The 17,119-nt window shown below is 51.6% G+C and overlaps 1 protein-coding gene across 7 annotated transcripts in view; it reads left to right on the top strand.

Annotated features, from left to right (window-relative positions):
• SPATA13 (spermatogenesis associated 13) overlaps positions 1 to 17,119 on the top strand; it is a 340,610-nt gene that overhangs the window by 312,066 nt on the left and 11,425 nt on the right. For all 7 annotated transcript variants that reach the window (XM_045455583.1, XM_045455665.1, XM_045455725.1 and 4 more), the window contains 4 exons: positions 11,229 to 11,365; positions 12,511 to 12,690; positions 13,296 to 13,481; positions 15,397 to 15,576. In XM_045455583.1, the coding sequence (XP_045311539.1) occupies positions 11,229 to 11,365; positions 12,511 to 12,690; positions 13,296 to 13,481; positions 15,397 to 15,576 (683 nt within the window). The remainder of the gene's footprint in view (positions 1 to 11,228; positions 11,366 to 12,510; positions 12,691 to 13,295; positions 13,482 to 15,396; positions 15,577 to 17,119) is intronic.

Raw genomic sequence — 17,119 nt, 5'->3', positions numbered from 1 at the left:
AATTGTGGGTTCTATTTTATTTAAGCACCCTGATTGGGCAGGGGCCAGGGGAGGGGCGGGGGGACCCTGAGGGACAGCCTGATGACTCTCCTTTCTGGAGGAAGCTCCTGCCGGGGACAGGCAGGGGGAAGGTGGGTGCCGGGGAGGATGGGCCACCAGGTCGTGGTCCTGTCCACGTGAGCTAAGTGAGGCCAGGACTGTGGCAGGTGTGTAGCAACATTGTTTTAGAGCTAGACAGACCTGGGTTTGAATTCCAGCCCCACCATTTGGGAGCAGTTACTTAACCTCTTTGAGCCACAATTTCCTGCTCTATAAATGAACAGTAATAATTCCAAGATGCTTACCAGGCTCGACTGAGATGATTCATAGTAAGTGTTTAGCGCAGTGCCTGGTACACGCTAAGAGTTCATTCCAAGGATGTGGTGAAACCAGGCAGGTTCCTGCTCAGGATTTGTGCAGCCAACCGAGAAGCAGCCGTCAGGAGCTGGCAGGGGCGGTGAGACCTAGCCCAGAGAGCTGTTGGGGGGGTAGGTAGCCAAGTGGGGGAGAGGAGCCCAGGACAGATCCACAGGTGGCAGCGTGGGGAGCCCTGGTCAGAACCAGAAACCCCAGAAGAAGCGGCAGCTTGCTAAGAGGACTCCCGGGGACAAGCCAGAAGTAAAAGCTGAGGGGTCACGGCGAGACGGTGAGAAATGCAGAGCTTGAATCCCACATCTGAATTGGAGACAGGACAGAGGGCGAGCTTCCAGAACAGGCGGAAGCTGAGGACTCTCCAGCCACTGTGTTCTCAGGAGAGAGTGGAGGGGAGATGTCGGGGGCGTCGTCTTGGCCCAGACCCTCGTATCTGAGGGCTCTAAATACCCACTTTACGGATGAGCACAGGCGGACTTTTTTCTTAATGAGATAGGGCATATGTGACACAACTCTAGGGCAAGTTTTGACTTTAGATTGAGAAGCGACATGAGGATTCACGGGTAGTTTGAAGCAAAATTCACGAAACCGTTGGTAGAAACAAAATCCGCTGTCGGGGGTTTGGTGTAAATGAAGCTCCGTTGACTTATTCCCGTCACCGTCCTGGGCAGCAGAAGTCAGCAGTGGTCCCAAGTTGAATCCACACAGAGAGCTGTATGCTGGGAGAATTATTTTCGAAAGACCCATAGACGTTATAAAAGGTTTGCAGTGAAGGCCAGCATGTCCGTTTCTGGGATCCTGTTTGATCTTCCTGTCGATATGTTTAAAAGGCTCAAAAATACTATTTATGGAAAATGGGTTCCAAGTCTAGATTAGGCACAAAAGTGACTTTCATGACAGTAACATTCTAAATTCTAGATAGGAAAGATATTTCAAGGCTTTCATCCAGTCAACTGACACTGACTAGTATGCATGTTTCTTTTCCCTAAAGAAAGTTCCCTGGGATAGGGGTTGGGCAGGGATAGACACATGAACAGCAAACTAGAGTATTGTAGCTAAACAGCTAAAATAAAACTGTGTAAACATGATGAATATTTTAGGAGGTGAGCTACCGTGCTTCTGGAGTATCACAGGCAGAGACTTACTGCGGGGGTCAGGGGATAATAGGAAAAAAGTCTTGGAACCCATCACCAAGAAGTGGGAGCCGAGCAGCCTCAAAGGATGAGTCCAAATTCGATCGGCTCTTTGGGTGGGAATGCTGTTCCAGGTGGAGAGGTCAGCACGGACAAAGGGATTTTGTCCTTTTTTGTCAATACAGGGAACATTCAGGGGTACAAAGTAGCCAAAGCAGAGGTTTTCACAACCAGTGAGATCCGAGCCTGTTGCCCTCCAAATCGTGTCTTGCTGTGTGGATAGGCAACAGAACACATATGTCCTAGAGCAAATCTCTGCGTGCGGGTTTAAGTAAGTCTGGCCTTAATTCCCGTGGGTCCCACATTTAGCCAGACGTCAGAATCACTCAGTGTGCTTTTCAAAATGGATTCTCGGCAAACAGCTCCACTCTCCTTGAGAACTTGGTTCCGTGGTCCAGCGTAGGCCAGGAATCTTTATTCTAATACACATTCCCCATGTGATTGGGTGCCATCCACGCTGGGTGTGTGGGGGCCGCTGAAGACGAATGGCCCTGGAAGTGGAGTACCATGTTTTGGCGTTGAAGGGCCAGGGCCCCTGGGGCCTAGGTCATTTCCTCTCTGTGCGTCTCTGTGGCTCAAGAGTCACTCTGGGTGCTCAGGCTTTTGGCCCAAACAGCAGTGGCTTTGTAAGAGCTGCTCACAGCCCCGAGCTGAGCGCAAGCTGCCTGCCTGGCTGCCTCCCTTGTGTTGGCCATTTCCGTTTCTAACATGGGAAGTGAGACTGGCTTATCTCAAACCTGAGGAAGTCTGAGTGACCAGCAGGAGGTTTGCTAAAATATATGTTTGTAACAGATGACTGTAAGTGCAGGAATTTCCCTGCAGTCAGTCCGGTTTGGTGAGGGGAAATCCTCACGGAGCAGCCGTGAGGATGGAGCAGCCTGTCCTCACGGGCAGGAAGAGGGACGCCCGGTAGGTACTCCGTGTTGGGAGTCAGGACACCGTGACGACAGCTAACGTGCGAATGACTCCATGCCACGTGCCTCATTGTGAAGCCCGCTTGTTCGTTCTTCCCTTCCTTTTATTTGACAAAACCCTTCACCTGCTCCCCGCCATCTGCCCTCCCCACGAACCCGTGAGACACAAGAGGGGTGCCATTTTTCTCAGTTGCAGAAGAGAAAGCAAAGACTCAGCTCAGGGCCTTTTTCTGCGTGGTCTTGGCGGACCCGAACCAAGGTCTTTGGACTCCCAGACCAATCTGCAATTCATCACTCTGCTCAAAAGCCCTTCAACACGTAAAAGTAAGCCAAGTGGGAGCAGACATGTTGCGGGTCCCGACAAAGGCTCCTACCAGGACACAGGCCTGTTTTCTGTGTGTGTAGATCAGACTCCTGTGGGAAATCCTTATCCTTTGGTACATGTTACAAAGTAAAGTTCTCCATTGTTGGTGATGTTTGATATTTCCTGTCATAACAAATTCACCTTTGGAGTCGGTGGCCAGGTTTCGTCCCTTCACCAGCGTAAAGTCTGAGTTCAGACAGAGGAATGTTTTCCTGAGGAATGTGGAAGCTGTTTATTGTTGGCCTTTTTTCAACAAAATCTTATGTCATCCCTAATTGTGTCGTCTCTAATTGTATTTGCAACGGTCCTGCTGACTTAAAAATAGTCTGTGCTCTGTGACTACGTGGCTCTGTCCGGTTGTTCCTGAAGCTGCCTCTGGCCAGGCTGCAAATGTGGCCCGGGGGTTTTTCCTCCGGCAGCTGCTGCAGCCTGGAGAGGTGACGAGTTCCTTCAGGAAGTAAGCAGGCGTTTGGAGGGGAGAGAATTCAGAGCTGAATCCGAAGATCTGACTGTATAAGCGGGGCCACGGGAAGGAGGGGGCCCACGTGCGGTGCCTCGGTGACCCCAGATAACAGCAGCCTTCCCAGAAGGATGCTGACGATTCAACAAGAACGTTAAAAAATCATTTTATGCAGATTTAGAATATTTACATATATTTACTCTACGGAAAGAGGCGTGTGGCTGTTTCGGAATTGGCCCTGGCCAGAGGTATGTGCCAAAACTCCGTATGCAGAGCTTTTAGGTGATAAAGGAGGTTCTCCTTCGGTTTGACCACACCTGTAAGAAGTGCTATGGAATGAGAACACCCCATCTGTGCTCTCATATCTAGGGCTTTGGGGTTTTAAATGATTTTTTTTAATGTTTATTTATTTTGAGAAGGAGAGAGAACCTGAGCAGGGCGGAGCAGAGAGAGAGAGAGAGAGACAGAAAGAGAATCCCAAGCAGGCTCCTTGCTGTCAGCGCAGAACCCAGCGCAGGGCTCGAACCCACGAACCGTGAGATCATACCTGAGCGGAAACCCAGAGCCGGACACCGAACCGACGGAGCCACCCAGGCGCCCCGTGGGCTTTGGGGTTTTAAAAGTGATTTTCATTCTCAACAGTCTTTGCTCTGTGCTTACAAGATTGTTTTCAAAAAATGGCTTTTCCACACCTATATATTCAACAGAAGAGATACATTTGGCAAGGATGTGGGGCAACTGGAATCCCGTGCACTGTTGTTGAGAATATACAGTGGTACAGCCACTATGGAAAACAGGGTGGAAGTTCCGAAAAAGGTTAAAATGGAATTACCGCCTAACCCAGCAATCCCACTTCTGGGTATATATCCAAAAGAAGTCAAAGCAGTATCTCAAAGAGACATTTGCATACCCACGCTCATTGCAGCATTACTTACAAGAGCCAAGAGCTGGAGCAACCCGAGTGCCCCTCAGTAGGTGCCCGGGTGTAGAAAACACAGTGTATGTGTACAATGGAATATTGTTCCACCTTTAAAAGGAAGGAAGTTCTGATACGTTCCGCTACACGGATGAACCCTGTGGACATTGTGCTAAGTGAAATTAAGCAAGTTACAAAAGGGCCAATAGTGTATGACTCCACTTACAATGAAGTATCTAAAGTAGTCCAAATCAAAGAAACAGAAAGTAGGAAGGTGGCTGCCAAGGAAGGGGGGGAGAATCCGTTATTAGTGGGTATAAGGTTGCGGTTTTGCAAGATGAAAAAGTTCTGGAGATCTGTTTACAACAATGTGAATACACTTAATAATATTGAACAGTACCCTTAAAATGGCCAAGATGGCTAATTTAATGGTACGTGGTTTCTTACCACAATAGAAAGGGAGAAAGGAAGACACTGAATGTACTCTTATTACTAGAACATATTTATTTCTCCTAATGGTGCTGAGGTACATGTTGAGAATTTATAGCAGCTCCACATCATGCAAAATTCCCCTAAATCGACAGCCATTATGACTAACCTTCATCTGTAGTTGAAGATTTTGAAGGCGGTGAGTTAAATGAGGCCACGTTCACCTGGTGAGGAGGTGCTCCCGCAGCGTGAAGAAACCCGCGGTCCACTTGGGCGGTGGTGCAGACCTGTCTGTGCACAGGCCTGCCCGGCGAGGTGGCTGTGGGCTTTGGTGCACAGTAAGAGACGAGGTGGCTTCTGCAGAGTGGGGCCAGATCACGGGAGAGTTTTGTCAGGATGCAGTTGTTAAGTCCTGTGCGGTTTCTAGTGAACGTGATGAAACCAGTGCTTCCAGAAGTTTACCTTGGGTGAGTCATGGGAATAAAAGGTACGGCGTAAGGAATATCGTGATGCTGTGATGGTGCCGTGTGGGAGCAGATGGTAGCTACACGTGCGAGCACAGCACAGTGTTGTCGAATGGCTGTTGCACACCTCGAACTTAAGTAACATCGTGTGTCGACTATACTTAAAGAAAGAGGGGCGCCTGGGTGGCTCAGTCGGTTAAGCATCCAACTTCGGCTCGGGTCACGATCTCACAGTTTGTGAGTTCGAGCCCCACATCGGGCTCTGTGCAGACAGCTCAGAGCCTGGAGCCTCCCGTGGATTCTGTGCCTCCCTCTCTGTCTGCTCCTCTGTGGTCATGCTCTGTCTCTCAAAAAGTAAATAAAACATTAAAGACAGAAAGAGGAAGGAAGGAAAAAAAGAAAAGGTACCAACAAAAAAAGAAGTTGTTCTTGGAAGTGATACATAGGACGGCTGGAGGGGATGGAAATCAGGAAGCCCAGCGTGTGTACCCTGCTTCGGACCCGACTCCGGGTAGCCCAGTTAAATAGTTAAAAGTTCTTGGAACCTTAGTTTACTCGTCAGCAAATTGCAGTTCGGTTAAACAGTTTTTGAGTGCCTTTTCTCTGCCAGGTATTACGCTAGGTGCCAGGGATACAAAAATAGACTCTGTCCCTTCCCTAAAGGAAGTTAGGGTCTCCAAAGGGAAACACGCATGTAAATACAGTACGTATGCACAGATACAGCATCGAACTGTAGGACTAAAATCCCTCCCATCTGGACAGCAGACATGGAAAAATCCAACTCCATAAGATGTGCGTAAATTATAGGACAGAAACAGGAGTCATCGACTTAGAAGGGACTTGCGGGTCAGGAAAGGAAAAGGATAAAACAAAATCAGATCATTGCAGACCCAGGTGGGGACTGGGATCAGGAGTGGGAAGAAAAGGTAGTCACGAGGAGCAGGGGCTGGGTGAACCTTGCCATGCTCCAGAATGATTTAGAAGTACTAAAGTTGGGGTGGGAAGCCATTTTTACTATCTGTCCAGTATTTTTGTCTCGTCACTGATAACAGAGGTAGTCCTGGCAGGGGTGGTAACACCAGTGAGTGGGAGCTGATGACGTTGGCTTGGTCCCCACTGCACACGCCATGTCATATTGGGACTTGCGTTCACTTGTCTGGAAGTTGGGGAGATTAGTACCTGCCACACAGCATCGCCATGAGGATTGTATGAGCTGAGTCCCGCCAAGCAATAACCCTGTGCCTGGCCTCACGTAGTGAGGCCGAGGCGAAGAACCTGGTACTTCTGTAATACTTTTCAGTTTACAGAAGGCTTTCCTACATCACCATTTCACTTGAGGCTCACAGCAAGGTAATAACAGCAACTTGTTGAGGATTGACAAACGACCCTGTGAGATGGGTATTACTGTCTTTCTCTGACCGTTTGGGTGGGTGGAAAAAATGAGAAAGAAACTTTACCAAGGACTCGAAACTATTAAAAAAGAAACCAAATCATTTTTATGCAGCACTGTTACTTGAAGCCAAGTCTGTCTGACCCAAAGGCCTGCTCTTAGACTGTATGTTGGTGTATTTCCATCCATCCATCCGTCCGTCCCTCCAGCGAATACTTAGTGAGTGCCTGTGTGTGCCAGGCAGTGGTCCAGATACTAGAAATACAGTTAAGAACAAAGCAGATGAAATCACTGCCTTCACGTAGCTTACGTTTTAGTTGGAGACACAGACAGCAGACAAAGCGTGTTAGATGGTGAGAAATGCTGTGCAGAAAAATGAATCGGGAAAGCAGATCGGGGCTGGAGAGAGTGGAGGTTTTGAGTGCGCCGGTCAGGGAAGGACTTGCCTGAGTGCTTGCGTGAGGATGCCAGGTGCAGGGAACAGCACACCCCGAGGAGGGAGGCCCTGGCTACGAAGCGGGCAGCCAGCAGAGCCACCGCCGGTGACCCGGCTGGGAGGCGCAGAGTGCGTTTGGGGTAGGAGGCCGTCTTCGGGGACTTGGGCTTTCCCCCGACGGCTTGGAGCAGTGGAGTGACAGGATGGTTGTGGCTTCTTTGGTGAGAATCCTAGCACGTGGTGAGGGGCTGCTGGAGTGAGCTCGCGGGAGAGCAGTGGGAACTGAGCAGGTTCCGGATGCTTTCCGAAGCGAGAGTCGGGGTTTGCTGAGGAGCTGGACAGGGGATGTGTGAGGCAGAAGAGCAAGAATGCCTCTGGAGACATGACATGTAAAAACTTACTCCCGTTGTACGGATGAGAAGACTGAGGTTGGAAGAGGGTAAACGAGTGGCTCAAAGGTCATTGAGCTCGACGGTTAGTAAAGCTAGGACCTTCATTCGCCCAGATATTTTCGTTCCACACCCCTTAGGCTTTCCCTCCTGCCACAGGCCTCCTGGCATACCCCACTTACCCCTGGAAGTCTGAGTCAGCTGACCCCAGTGCCTAGCACCATCTTGTTTCCACAGTGATTAGTAAACACCAACCCATGCTGGTGACACACTGTCACTGTTGAAATCTTTCTCATGGTGCCCCTCAGTCAGGATGGTGTTCTGAGTGTTTGCGATGGCAACCCAGAGATCGTTCAGTGGATGAAGGTCCTTGCCTGTGTCCAGACAACTTTATCCCGCTACCTCTTGGGGAAGTTTAGCATTCTTTCGACGGGATCCCTTTCTCACTAGACTCCTGTAAATTGTGCATTTGTACATAACCACCATTGATTGGCCTTTGTTGTTGCTTTTTTCCCCTCTTACTGATTTTCATGGCAATAGCCAGATCAGACGGTAAGAATTCTCCCCGGTAAACCTTCTTCAGTGGGTCTTTGAGGGGAAGAGTGTCGTTTTCAGGGCTTTGCCGTGGGCAGGAGGCCCAGGCACCTTTATTTTACTGTATTTCACTCCTTTTGGCTCAGGAGCCACGGCCGAAATGTGACCGGGAGAAATGCCATTGGTGCCAGGCTGTGGCGGGTCAGTGTTTGCTGAAGTCTGCAGCTCCTGCCGCTTTGGCCCCCTTGAAGACCGAGGGCTCACACGTACCTTCCTTCCTTCCTTCCTTACCAGGGGCATTACAGCATTTCAGCCATTGCCAAAGGTAGTTGTTGGGCGTCATGGCCTGGCGGCTGCTCCCAGGATTCCGGGTAGAGACGGCTTGGAGCTTTAGTGTGGTTTTCTGTAGTCTAATGAGAACGACTCACGCGTGTGCAGAAAGTTTATATTTGCTTCCTTAAGACTTTCTCCCTCCACCCACCCCCCCAAATACACACACCGGGAAAGTGCCCTAGACCCGGTGACCCCAGGTCGTCCGCCCACAAGCCCTCTGACCACCGCCTGCGACACAGAAGTCACCACGCGGCATCCAGATCCCCACCCTCACCCCCGGCACCACCAGCATTGCACTCCAGAGAGAAGCGCCGGGGACAGAAGGTCCTGCTGTGTGGCGTGGCCGCCCGCTGGGACGGACGCAGGCTCGCAGGGCCACCGGCCACCGCCCGCACGCCCCTCACCTGGGCCGCCTGCACCTCCGCCAGCCGGGCGGCCAGCGCCCCCGGGCTTCAGGACTTGGTGGGCGGGTCCAGGGACGCTCCGCCCCTCCTTCCGTTCGCCCTCAAGGCCGCTCACTTGCACGTCCCCCTCTCGGATACAGGCCGCCGCGTCGCCCGAACGGACTGAGCATGGGGACAGGGAGAGGAGCGGAGTGGGAGAGGGTGGTCGGCGCCCGGCACCCCCGCCTCAGAGCCCCAACTCGCCGCAGAGTCGCCCTCGCGTTCCGAGCGCCCGCCCTGCCCCCCGGTGCGCTGCCCCGGGCGTGGGGAGGCCACGTCCCGCCCGCTGTCCTGGCGGGACAGAGAGAGGCCGCCCGGTGGCCGCGAGTCACCAGGCACCCGCTGCCGTAAAAGTAAGCTGAGCGGGGCTCGAAGAAGGGGTGACTGCAGCTGGGCCGTGGGGGCTCCCGCGTTCCGAGGGGGCAGCCCAGGCCATGAGAAGGCAGCTGTAAGGCACGGCCCCCGTGGAGACCCGGCCTGTCGGGCGTCGTGGAGAGGCGCGGCGTCCCGCATCCGGGCGAGGGGGTGGGCGTCAAGGGAGGAGGGGCCGCTCGCCCTCCGTCGTGCCCCCATCTGCCCCCGTGCTCCCTGAGCCTCCCTAGTTTCCTTCACTTGGCCTGAATCCGTCGTCGTGATCGTGGGCCCGTCTGTGCCCTGAGAGGAGAGCTTCAGACCCCAGCGCGCGAGGTGCGCCCCGGGGCCAACTTCCGCAGTGTGGCTCGGCGCCCGTTGTTGCCAATCGTTCTCGATAGTTATCGTGGGTTTAGGGTAAGAATTCGAGGCTCTGTTCTCAAGGTGTGTTTCCGCCGAAAAGTTGTTCGCCGCGACAGCGTGGCCGAGGTGACGGGAGGGAAGCATGGGGCCTGGTGCGCCGCGCTCGGGCCGTGGCCTCGGCCGGGTGGTCTGTGGAGCCCCGGAGATGCCGCTGGGCGGTGGGCGGCGACGCCAGTTGGCAGACTTAGCGCAAAACACGGAACAGGAGCTATCTCATTAAAAAACAGACAAACAAACAGTTGCTTAGAGAGCAGACCTGCCCCCGGAGGGTAGTTACCGGAAACCCAGACTCGCGAGTCCCTGGACGAGGCCAGAGCAGCCGGCGCGCTCCCACCGCCGTCCCGAACCGGCCTTCGTCCTTCGCACCACGCTGGCTTCTCGGACTCTGCTTTCTTGGTACTTCCGCCGGTAACGGGGGATCCTCCAGATCATCGCGGACTTCATCCTTTGTTGCTCCGTCGTCGGCTCAGCCTCCGCAGAGGACACCCTTCGTGGCCCTTCCCGCGCCCGCCTGCCCCTGGTGCGGCTGCGCCGCCCCGCTGCCTCCAGCCCGCCCACCGTCTCCCCGCGGGTTTCCCGGCCCCGCCTCCGCCCCGGCCCCTCCCTCCGCCAGTGTCGCCAAGCGTCGTCCTCCGGCCGGCTCCCGCCTCGCGCGCCGCGCCGCCGTCCCGGCCAAACCCTCCCTGGTGAGGCCCGACCGGGAATCAAGGACGCTGGGCACTTGACACGCATCCCCTCACCTCATTCTCCAGAAAGAAAGAAAACGCTTTGTACAGCTAGGGGAGGTGAAGCTCAAGGAGTAAGTTGCTGGCTCCCGTGCCTGTGGAGGGGCAGGGCTGCGATTCAGACCGGACCGTAGGACTCGGAAACCTGTTCTCTGCCTGTGGTGTCGGGGCCTCCCTTCGACCCCTGTCCCTTCCTTTCTCAGAATCCTGAAGGAGCCACCCCCCTGCTTACCGTGGCACTCGAAGCTCCCCCTCCCTTGCTTTTCCAGTCTCTTCTGTCGGAGGGACTGGTGTCCGTGTACCACGTGCTTCAGATCGAGCCACGTTTTGCTCTCCGTCAAGAGCCACCTTGAAGAGCCGGCTGCTGCTTGCGCAAGGTCTTTCCCGTTCTCTTCACAAGGAACGTTCTCTCTCTACGATTCCCTCTGCTGGATGACAGATTAATTAGCCACCAGGAGACTACGTCACTGCCCAGGGGGGGGATCTGAATGCCGAGGTGGGCGGTCCCAAGCGCTATACCCGTCCTTAAAAGGTCTTTCTCTCTTTTTTGGCAAAGGTGCAGTACCTAATTCCTCACTCCGATATTATGAGTTCGAGCCCTTTCGTATTGTAGGCACTTGGAGAGAACGACTGCGGGTCTCCACTTAGGACACCATCAACACCTTTTGATTTTAGTAGCACCACTGCCTTGCCGGTGAAAGACGGAGGCAGAACCCTTTATTGATATTTTTTATGTCTCCTTTGGAGCACAAGTTGCCAGCCAGATGACACACAGTTCACTCACCATCCTCACCCGCAAAGTAATGCCGTGTGTTAGCGTTGGCGGTGCCCTCTGAGCCGTTCTCATCCCCACTTCCCATAACCCTCGACCGCAGCTCTTGCTTAGCACAGCGTCTACTTGGGGATTAATAGATCTAGACACGTCTTCTCATGATTTCTCTTTCTGGGGAAGACGCAAATGACTACTTCCCCTTGGGAGTAATGTTCTCAGAGGTCATTTAGTTTGCCTTAGCCGTGTTTTTTAAACCGTAAACCATGCCATTTCTTTCTCAGTCTCTTCAGATGGAGGTACCGAGTCCTCTGCCTTAGTGGATGACAACGGCAGCGAGGAGGATTACAGCTATGAAGACATCTGCCAGGCCAACCCCAGATACCTCCAGCCGGGTGGGGAACAGCTGGCCATCAACGAGGTACTGGAATCACACACAACAATGGCGGGTCTTGGAGACCCGACTCTCAGGGTACACGGTCACTTCAGACTTGGCCCTCTTGATTCTTTCTCGCTAAACCTATTCCCAAACCTAGGACTCTGATATCGTGGCATTTTCAAAGACAACGTATGTGACTAAGTTTTCTAGATAACCAAAGCTCTCCCGTTGCTCTAAGTCATAAGGGCAGCAGTCATTAGTGTTTGGATAGTGCTGTTCAGAAATGCTCTTCCTTACGTTATCCCAGAAAGATCTCACAGCCGATCGCAGAGGTAGATGTTATAGTTACTACCCGTATTTTAATACACACTCAGAGACTAAGAGGCCGCAACACTTGCTAGCAGATGGCAGACCTGAAATTAGCTACGTATTTCTTACTACGCATTTGGTGTTCTTTCCACCACTGGGCATCTGCAGCCCCTTTTATGGAACTCTTTCTAGAAGACACCCCTGGCTTTTGGAGTTGTTGACCAGAGTGCATGGAATGTCACTTCTCAATGAGTTAGCGTCTCCATTAGTAATACCGGTTGTTGCTGTAGAAGATGACAGTGTCCCTGGGAGCTGAGAGGACCCACAGCCACCTGCCCCTATGGCCGACTAACAGATGAGCTGTGTCTGTTCCTGGCTTTTTAAATTAGCTGCTAAATATCTGGAGACCACGCTGTGTCCTCTTTAATTGTAGTAGACTATCAAGTTAGATTAAGAGTTTATTCAGACCATGAATGAAGTATGGAGAGTAATCTCTAGGTGAACCTGTGAGTGTCTTACTATAATGTATATACATAACCATTGGAGGCTTGGTTCTGTGTTATCTAGTTTGCTCAGAAACAGACAATTGTTTGGGGGCTGAAAATTCCATAATTCGTATCTGTTAGATAACTGATGTACAGATAAGTGAGCCGTTTTAATACTTCCTTGGGGAAAAAAAAAATAGATACGGGGTTTCCTTTAGGAACATATGAGAGACACCCACCTGATTTTCCCTGATAAGGAAACTCATTTTGTACAACACTCAAGCACTAAGGACTGACCTGGAGCCAGCAGTATGTACAGAGAAGCAGCGGAAGATGTCTGTGTCCCCTCATCTGCCCGCCGCAGTTTGCACTAAGCACGTGTCCCCATTGCAGCTGATCAGCGATGGCAGCGTGGTCTGCGCAGAGGCCCTATGGGACCACGTGACCATGGACGACCAGGAACTGGGCTTTAAGGCAGGAGATGTCATCCAGGTTCTGGAAGCCTCTAACAAGGACTGGTGGTGGGGCCGGAGTGAAGACAAGGAAGCCTGGTTCCCCGCAAGCTTCGTCAGAGTAAGTGTGGCGCTTTCCCCTTCCCACAGCTGCCTGTGGGGGGCGGCAGAGCTGCGTCCAGCTCAAGCCCGCTCTCCACAGGCTCAGTTCTTTGTCGTGACGTTATTTTACTTATTTTTTAATTTTTTTAAATGTTTATTTAGTTTTGAGAGAGAGAGCGAGAGAGCGAGTGTGAGTGGGGGAGGGGCAGAGAGAGAGGGAGGCAGAACCCGAAGCAGGCTCCAGGCTCCGAGCTGTCAGCACAGAGCCCGGTGTGGGGCCCGAACTCGCGGACCACGAAGATCATGACCTGAGCTGCAGTCGGACACTTAACTGACTGAGCCACCCAGGCGCCCCTCTTTGTAATCATTTTAATGAAACCTTTCAGAAATTAGATGGGTTGAAGGAAAAATTTCAGCCATGGTCAACTAACTGTGGCATTGCTGCCATGGTTTGAGCCGCTGGCCCAGCCGTGGCCCTGCCAAGTACATGAAGACGTAGCCTAGGGCCAGGCTGCCTTCCTAACCAGCCGTGGAGAAGTGGAAACCTGGGGTGGGGGGGGACCTTCTGCCTGCTTCTGGCGCCGCCTCCCCCCGAGTCACCTGTCACCTGTGTGTGGTCCGCAGTTGCGTGTCAATCAGGAAGAGCTGTCGGAGAATTCCAGCAGCACCCAGGGTGAGGAGCAGGAGGAGGATGCCGGCAAGAACCGCCACAGACACTTGGAGAGCAAGCACCAGATGAGGACCAATGTCATCCAGGAGATCATGAACACTGAGCGGGTGTACATCAAGCACCTCAAGGACATCTGTGAGGTAAGACCCTGGACCCCGCGGCCTCCCCCAGGTTGTCTGTGGGATATGCCTGTGTGGTTTTCTTCTGTTCCCAGTCAGACACACTTTTCTGTAGCCCTCACTTTTCCTCCCCTGTCTGTCCATGCAGCCCCTGCACGGACTGCACCCTCATTAAATACTTGTCTGCCTTGTTGAGCATCAGTGGCCCCCTGCTGTAGTCAGCTTTCTTTCCTACACTCTCAGGACTGACATCCTGAAGTTATTCAGAGCGAATGACTTTCTGCCTTTTAATTTTATTTATCTATCTATTTACTTATTTATTTGAGAGAAAGAGGGAGAGAGCAAGCAGGGAGAGGGGCACAGAGAATATCTTAAGCAGGCTCTGTGCTCAGCACGGAGCCCGACGTGGGGCTCGATCTCACAACCCTGGGATCGGGACCTGGGCTGAAATCAGAGTAGGACGCTCAACCGACTGAGCCACCCAGGCGCCCCCAGAGTGAATGACTTTCAGAGGAGGCAACACCCGTCGGGTGAAACCCACACGATTCCACAAATGTGCGTCACTATTTACAATCCCACTACATCTAATCGCTGTCTCACGGATTAGGTTCTCAGTCAGTTAGATGCAGACCAACAAAAAAAAAAAAATTAGTTTTATCTAGTGATTTTCAAAGCCGTATTCTGCACTGTCATGGTAACTACTGTGTGATAAATTCTGTGTCTCCCACGATCCTCTGTGTTTTTGTGGATTTTGTACGAGCATTACGCTCCACTGGTGTTGGCCCCATCTCGTTCCCGCTGGCCTGGCCCTGAATGCTGAGTGCTGCACTCTCAGTTCAGCTGTGAACATTTAGCACTAAAGACAAACGCAAGGGAGACAAGTGCCCAGTGATTGGATTAGCTGGCCAGAGAAAGACTGAGCGATGTTTAGCTTTAACCATCTGTTCCCTAGAAGTTAAGGGAGTTTTTTTAAAGTGCCATTTTAGGAAAATAAGTCATGGCTTAATAATTGTCGAGCTTTGACTTTGTGCCTTCCTTTGACCTGGATGAATTCCTACAAACACTCACTGGGCAGGTCCTACTACCCCTCCTATTACAGATGAGGAAACTGAGGCACAGAGAAGGTAAAGTGGTGGGGTTAGGATTTAAATCAGACGGGTCTGCCCTACAGCCTGTATCTGGAACCTTTACGTTGTCTTTGTGTTAAAGTTCAGACCAAGTGGGCAGCGGTATGTATTTTATCATGTAGTCTGCTTAGGCTATGTTATTACACGATGCTGATTTGGGGATAATTATTACACACATTTGTGGCCTTTCCCTCCTTCCACACTAACTTCTACCCAAGCCATGGTACAACTAGGGTGTTGTACGTAGAGAGTGAGTAGGGCTGTAATCGGGGCAGGCCTCAGATTAAAGATCTGCAGATCTGTGCTCTATATAGAAAGTAGGAAATGGTGGAATCCTTGGGTAAGATGTCCTTGGCTCTTTGCCATGACAGTGAGCCGGCTGCATGAGCCATTCAGCAAGCTGTGGCATTCTGTATTTGACAGGTCTTCTCAGCTGTGAAATGAAATTAGGGATGGGAGAATGATTATCTTAAGAGTTTAGAAAAAGTATGACAGTCCCAATGTTTGAGCCCTCATGTTTGAAACCCTGCAACTTTGCTTTATGAGTATAATCTGAAAACTTCATATAGTTTCTTGCCTCCTAAATCCAACCACATGCACCTGTTGTTCTCTTTTCTTTTAAAAATATTCATAGCACACTGCAGTCGCGGAAGTGTGATTACCCCATCAGGGACCCATAGGGTAAAATAATTTTCTCTAATTAAAATCTACTCCAAGATAATGGCTTTGGGCCCAAAACACTGTATTATTCAAATAATTTCTGTGAATCTCCAAATTAATTTTTAAAAGTTTACTTCTCTGTTTCGCAGGGCTATATCCGACAGTGTCGCAAACACACGGGAATGTTCACTGTTGCGCAACTAGCCACCATTTTTGGAAACATTGAAGATATTTACAAATTCCAAAGAAAGTTCCTGAAAGACCTTGAGAAACAGTACAATAAAGAGGAACCTCATTTAAGTGAAATAGGATCCTGCTTTCTGCAACATGTATGTCACCTGTTACGTCTTATTAATCACATCCGGTCAAATAATTTTGAAATGTTTCTCCAATCTAGAAAGGAGTCCTTTTTTGTTCTGTTTTGTTTCTTGCTTTGTTTGCTGGATTAATTGCCTATGGAATGGAGATGTCAGTTGTAAATTAAGTTGCTTGGTTTATATGGTTAATCTTTACCTATATACCTCAAGATTTTAGAATCTTTCCACTTTTATGCAGTTTGGAGTGAGGGGGTTGTATTTGGGGTAATTTCTCATGGTCCCTGTCATAGTAACTATTATATGTTAATCACTCTTTTCAGGGTTTTCTTGTGTTAGCTTCTGTACTGCTATGACGTGGTAGGATTATTTTACCCATTTTCCAGATGCAGAAACTAGCCCAGAGAGCAAGTGACCCAAGGTCACACGTTAGTTTTTTTTTTGATGTTTGTTTATTTTTGAAAGAGAGAGAAAGCATGAGCAGGGGAGAGGGCAGAGAGAGAGGGAGACACAGAATCCGAAGCGGCTCCGAGCGGTCAGCACAGAGCGCAATGCGGGGCTTGAACTCACAAACCACGAGATCACGACCTGAGCGGAAGTCGGACGCTCGACCGACTGAGCCACCCAGGCGCCCCTCAAGGTCACACGTTAGTAAGGAGCAGGTGTAGGTTCAGACCGAGGTGTGCAGTTCTCAGACCCCTGCGTGGAATGCTGTAAGTACCTCAGAACAGTCTTGTGATGATGGCGTGAGCTTAATAACTGAGGATTCAGTGCCCCTGATTAATACTAACAGATTTCAGAGGAAGGAGACTTTATTCCCAGCCCAAACGGACACAGTCATCGTAACAATAATAGCAGTGACAAAGCCAGCTCCTCAGGTAGCACTTGCTGAGTACTGACCCCAGTGGCAGCAGAACGGAAGCTGGTCCTCGGGTGCGTTGATTTTAAGTGGCTCAAGATAATGCCGTGGTGGCCACGCAGTGGGGAGCATCCGCCCCATGAGTGCACTGGGTCTGTTTGGGACTTGGTGAAAGGCCTGTTTGGCCAGAGCAGAAGGTTCCAAGAGAGAAGCTTCAGAGGTCGGTGAAGGTCAGGCTGCAGGGGGCAGGGCCTGATGAAGGCGAAGCCTCTGGGCGCGGCCTTGCCCGGAGAACGGGAGAAGCCACACAAGGGACGAGGTGGTACTGGGGAGGGGCGACTGCAGTGGGCGTGTGGAAAGACAGACGTGGGCGTGGGGATTTCTGAGAACCAGCTGACGGAACTGGTCTTGGGGCGTCAGAACTGCCTGCAGGGCGTTGAGTGTCCGAGAATTAACAGGTGGGTGGGGAAAACCTTCTAGACTCCTGGGACACGGGAGTTGAGGCATGTCGTGCTGGGCACAGACAAGTAGGAACTGTGGGCTGGGACACCACACAGCCGTGGGCAGGGCGGACGGCCGCGAGCGGGCAGCCTGGCCGCAGTGGCTGCGGCAGGGGGCTGTTTGGAGGTGGGGTGCGGAGGCCCTGGGAATGTGGAAGCAGGGGCAAGCCCTCGAGCACGGATGGGAGACTGAGAGGGT

The sequence above is a fragment of the Leopardus geoffroyi genome, chromosome A1 (assembly GCF_018350155.1).
Source record: "Leopardus geoffroyi isolate Oge1 chromosome A1, O.geoffroyi_Oge1_pat1.0, whole genome shotgun sequence".
Lineage (NCBI taxonomy): Eukaryota > Metazoa > Chordata > Mammalia > Carnivora > Felidae > Leopardus > Leopardus geoffroyi.
Note: the sequence above shows the minus strand (reverse complement) of the source record. Positions and strands in the feature narration are given on the sequence as shown.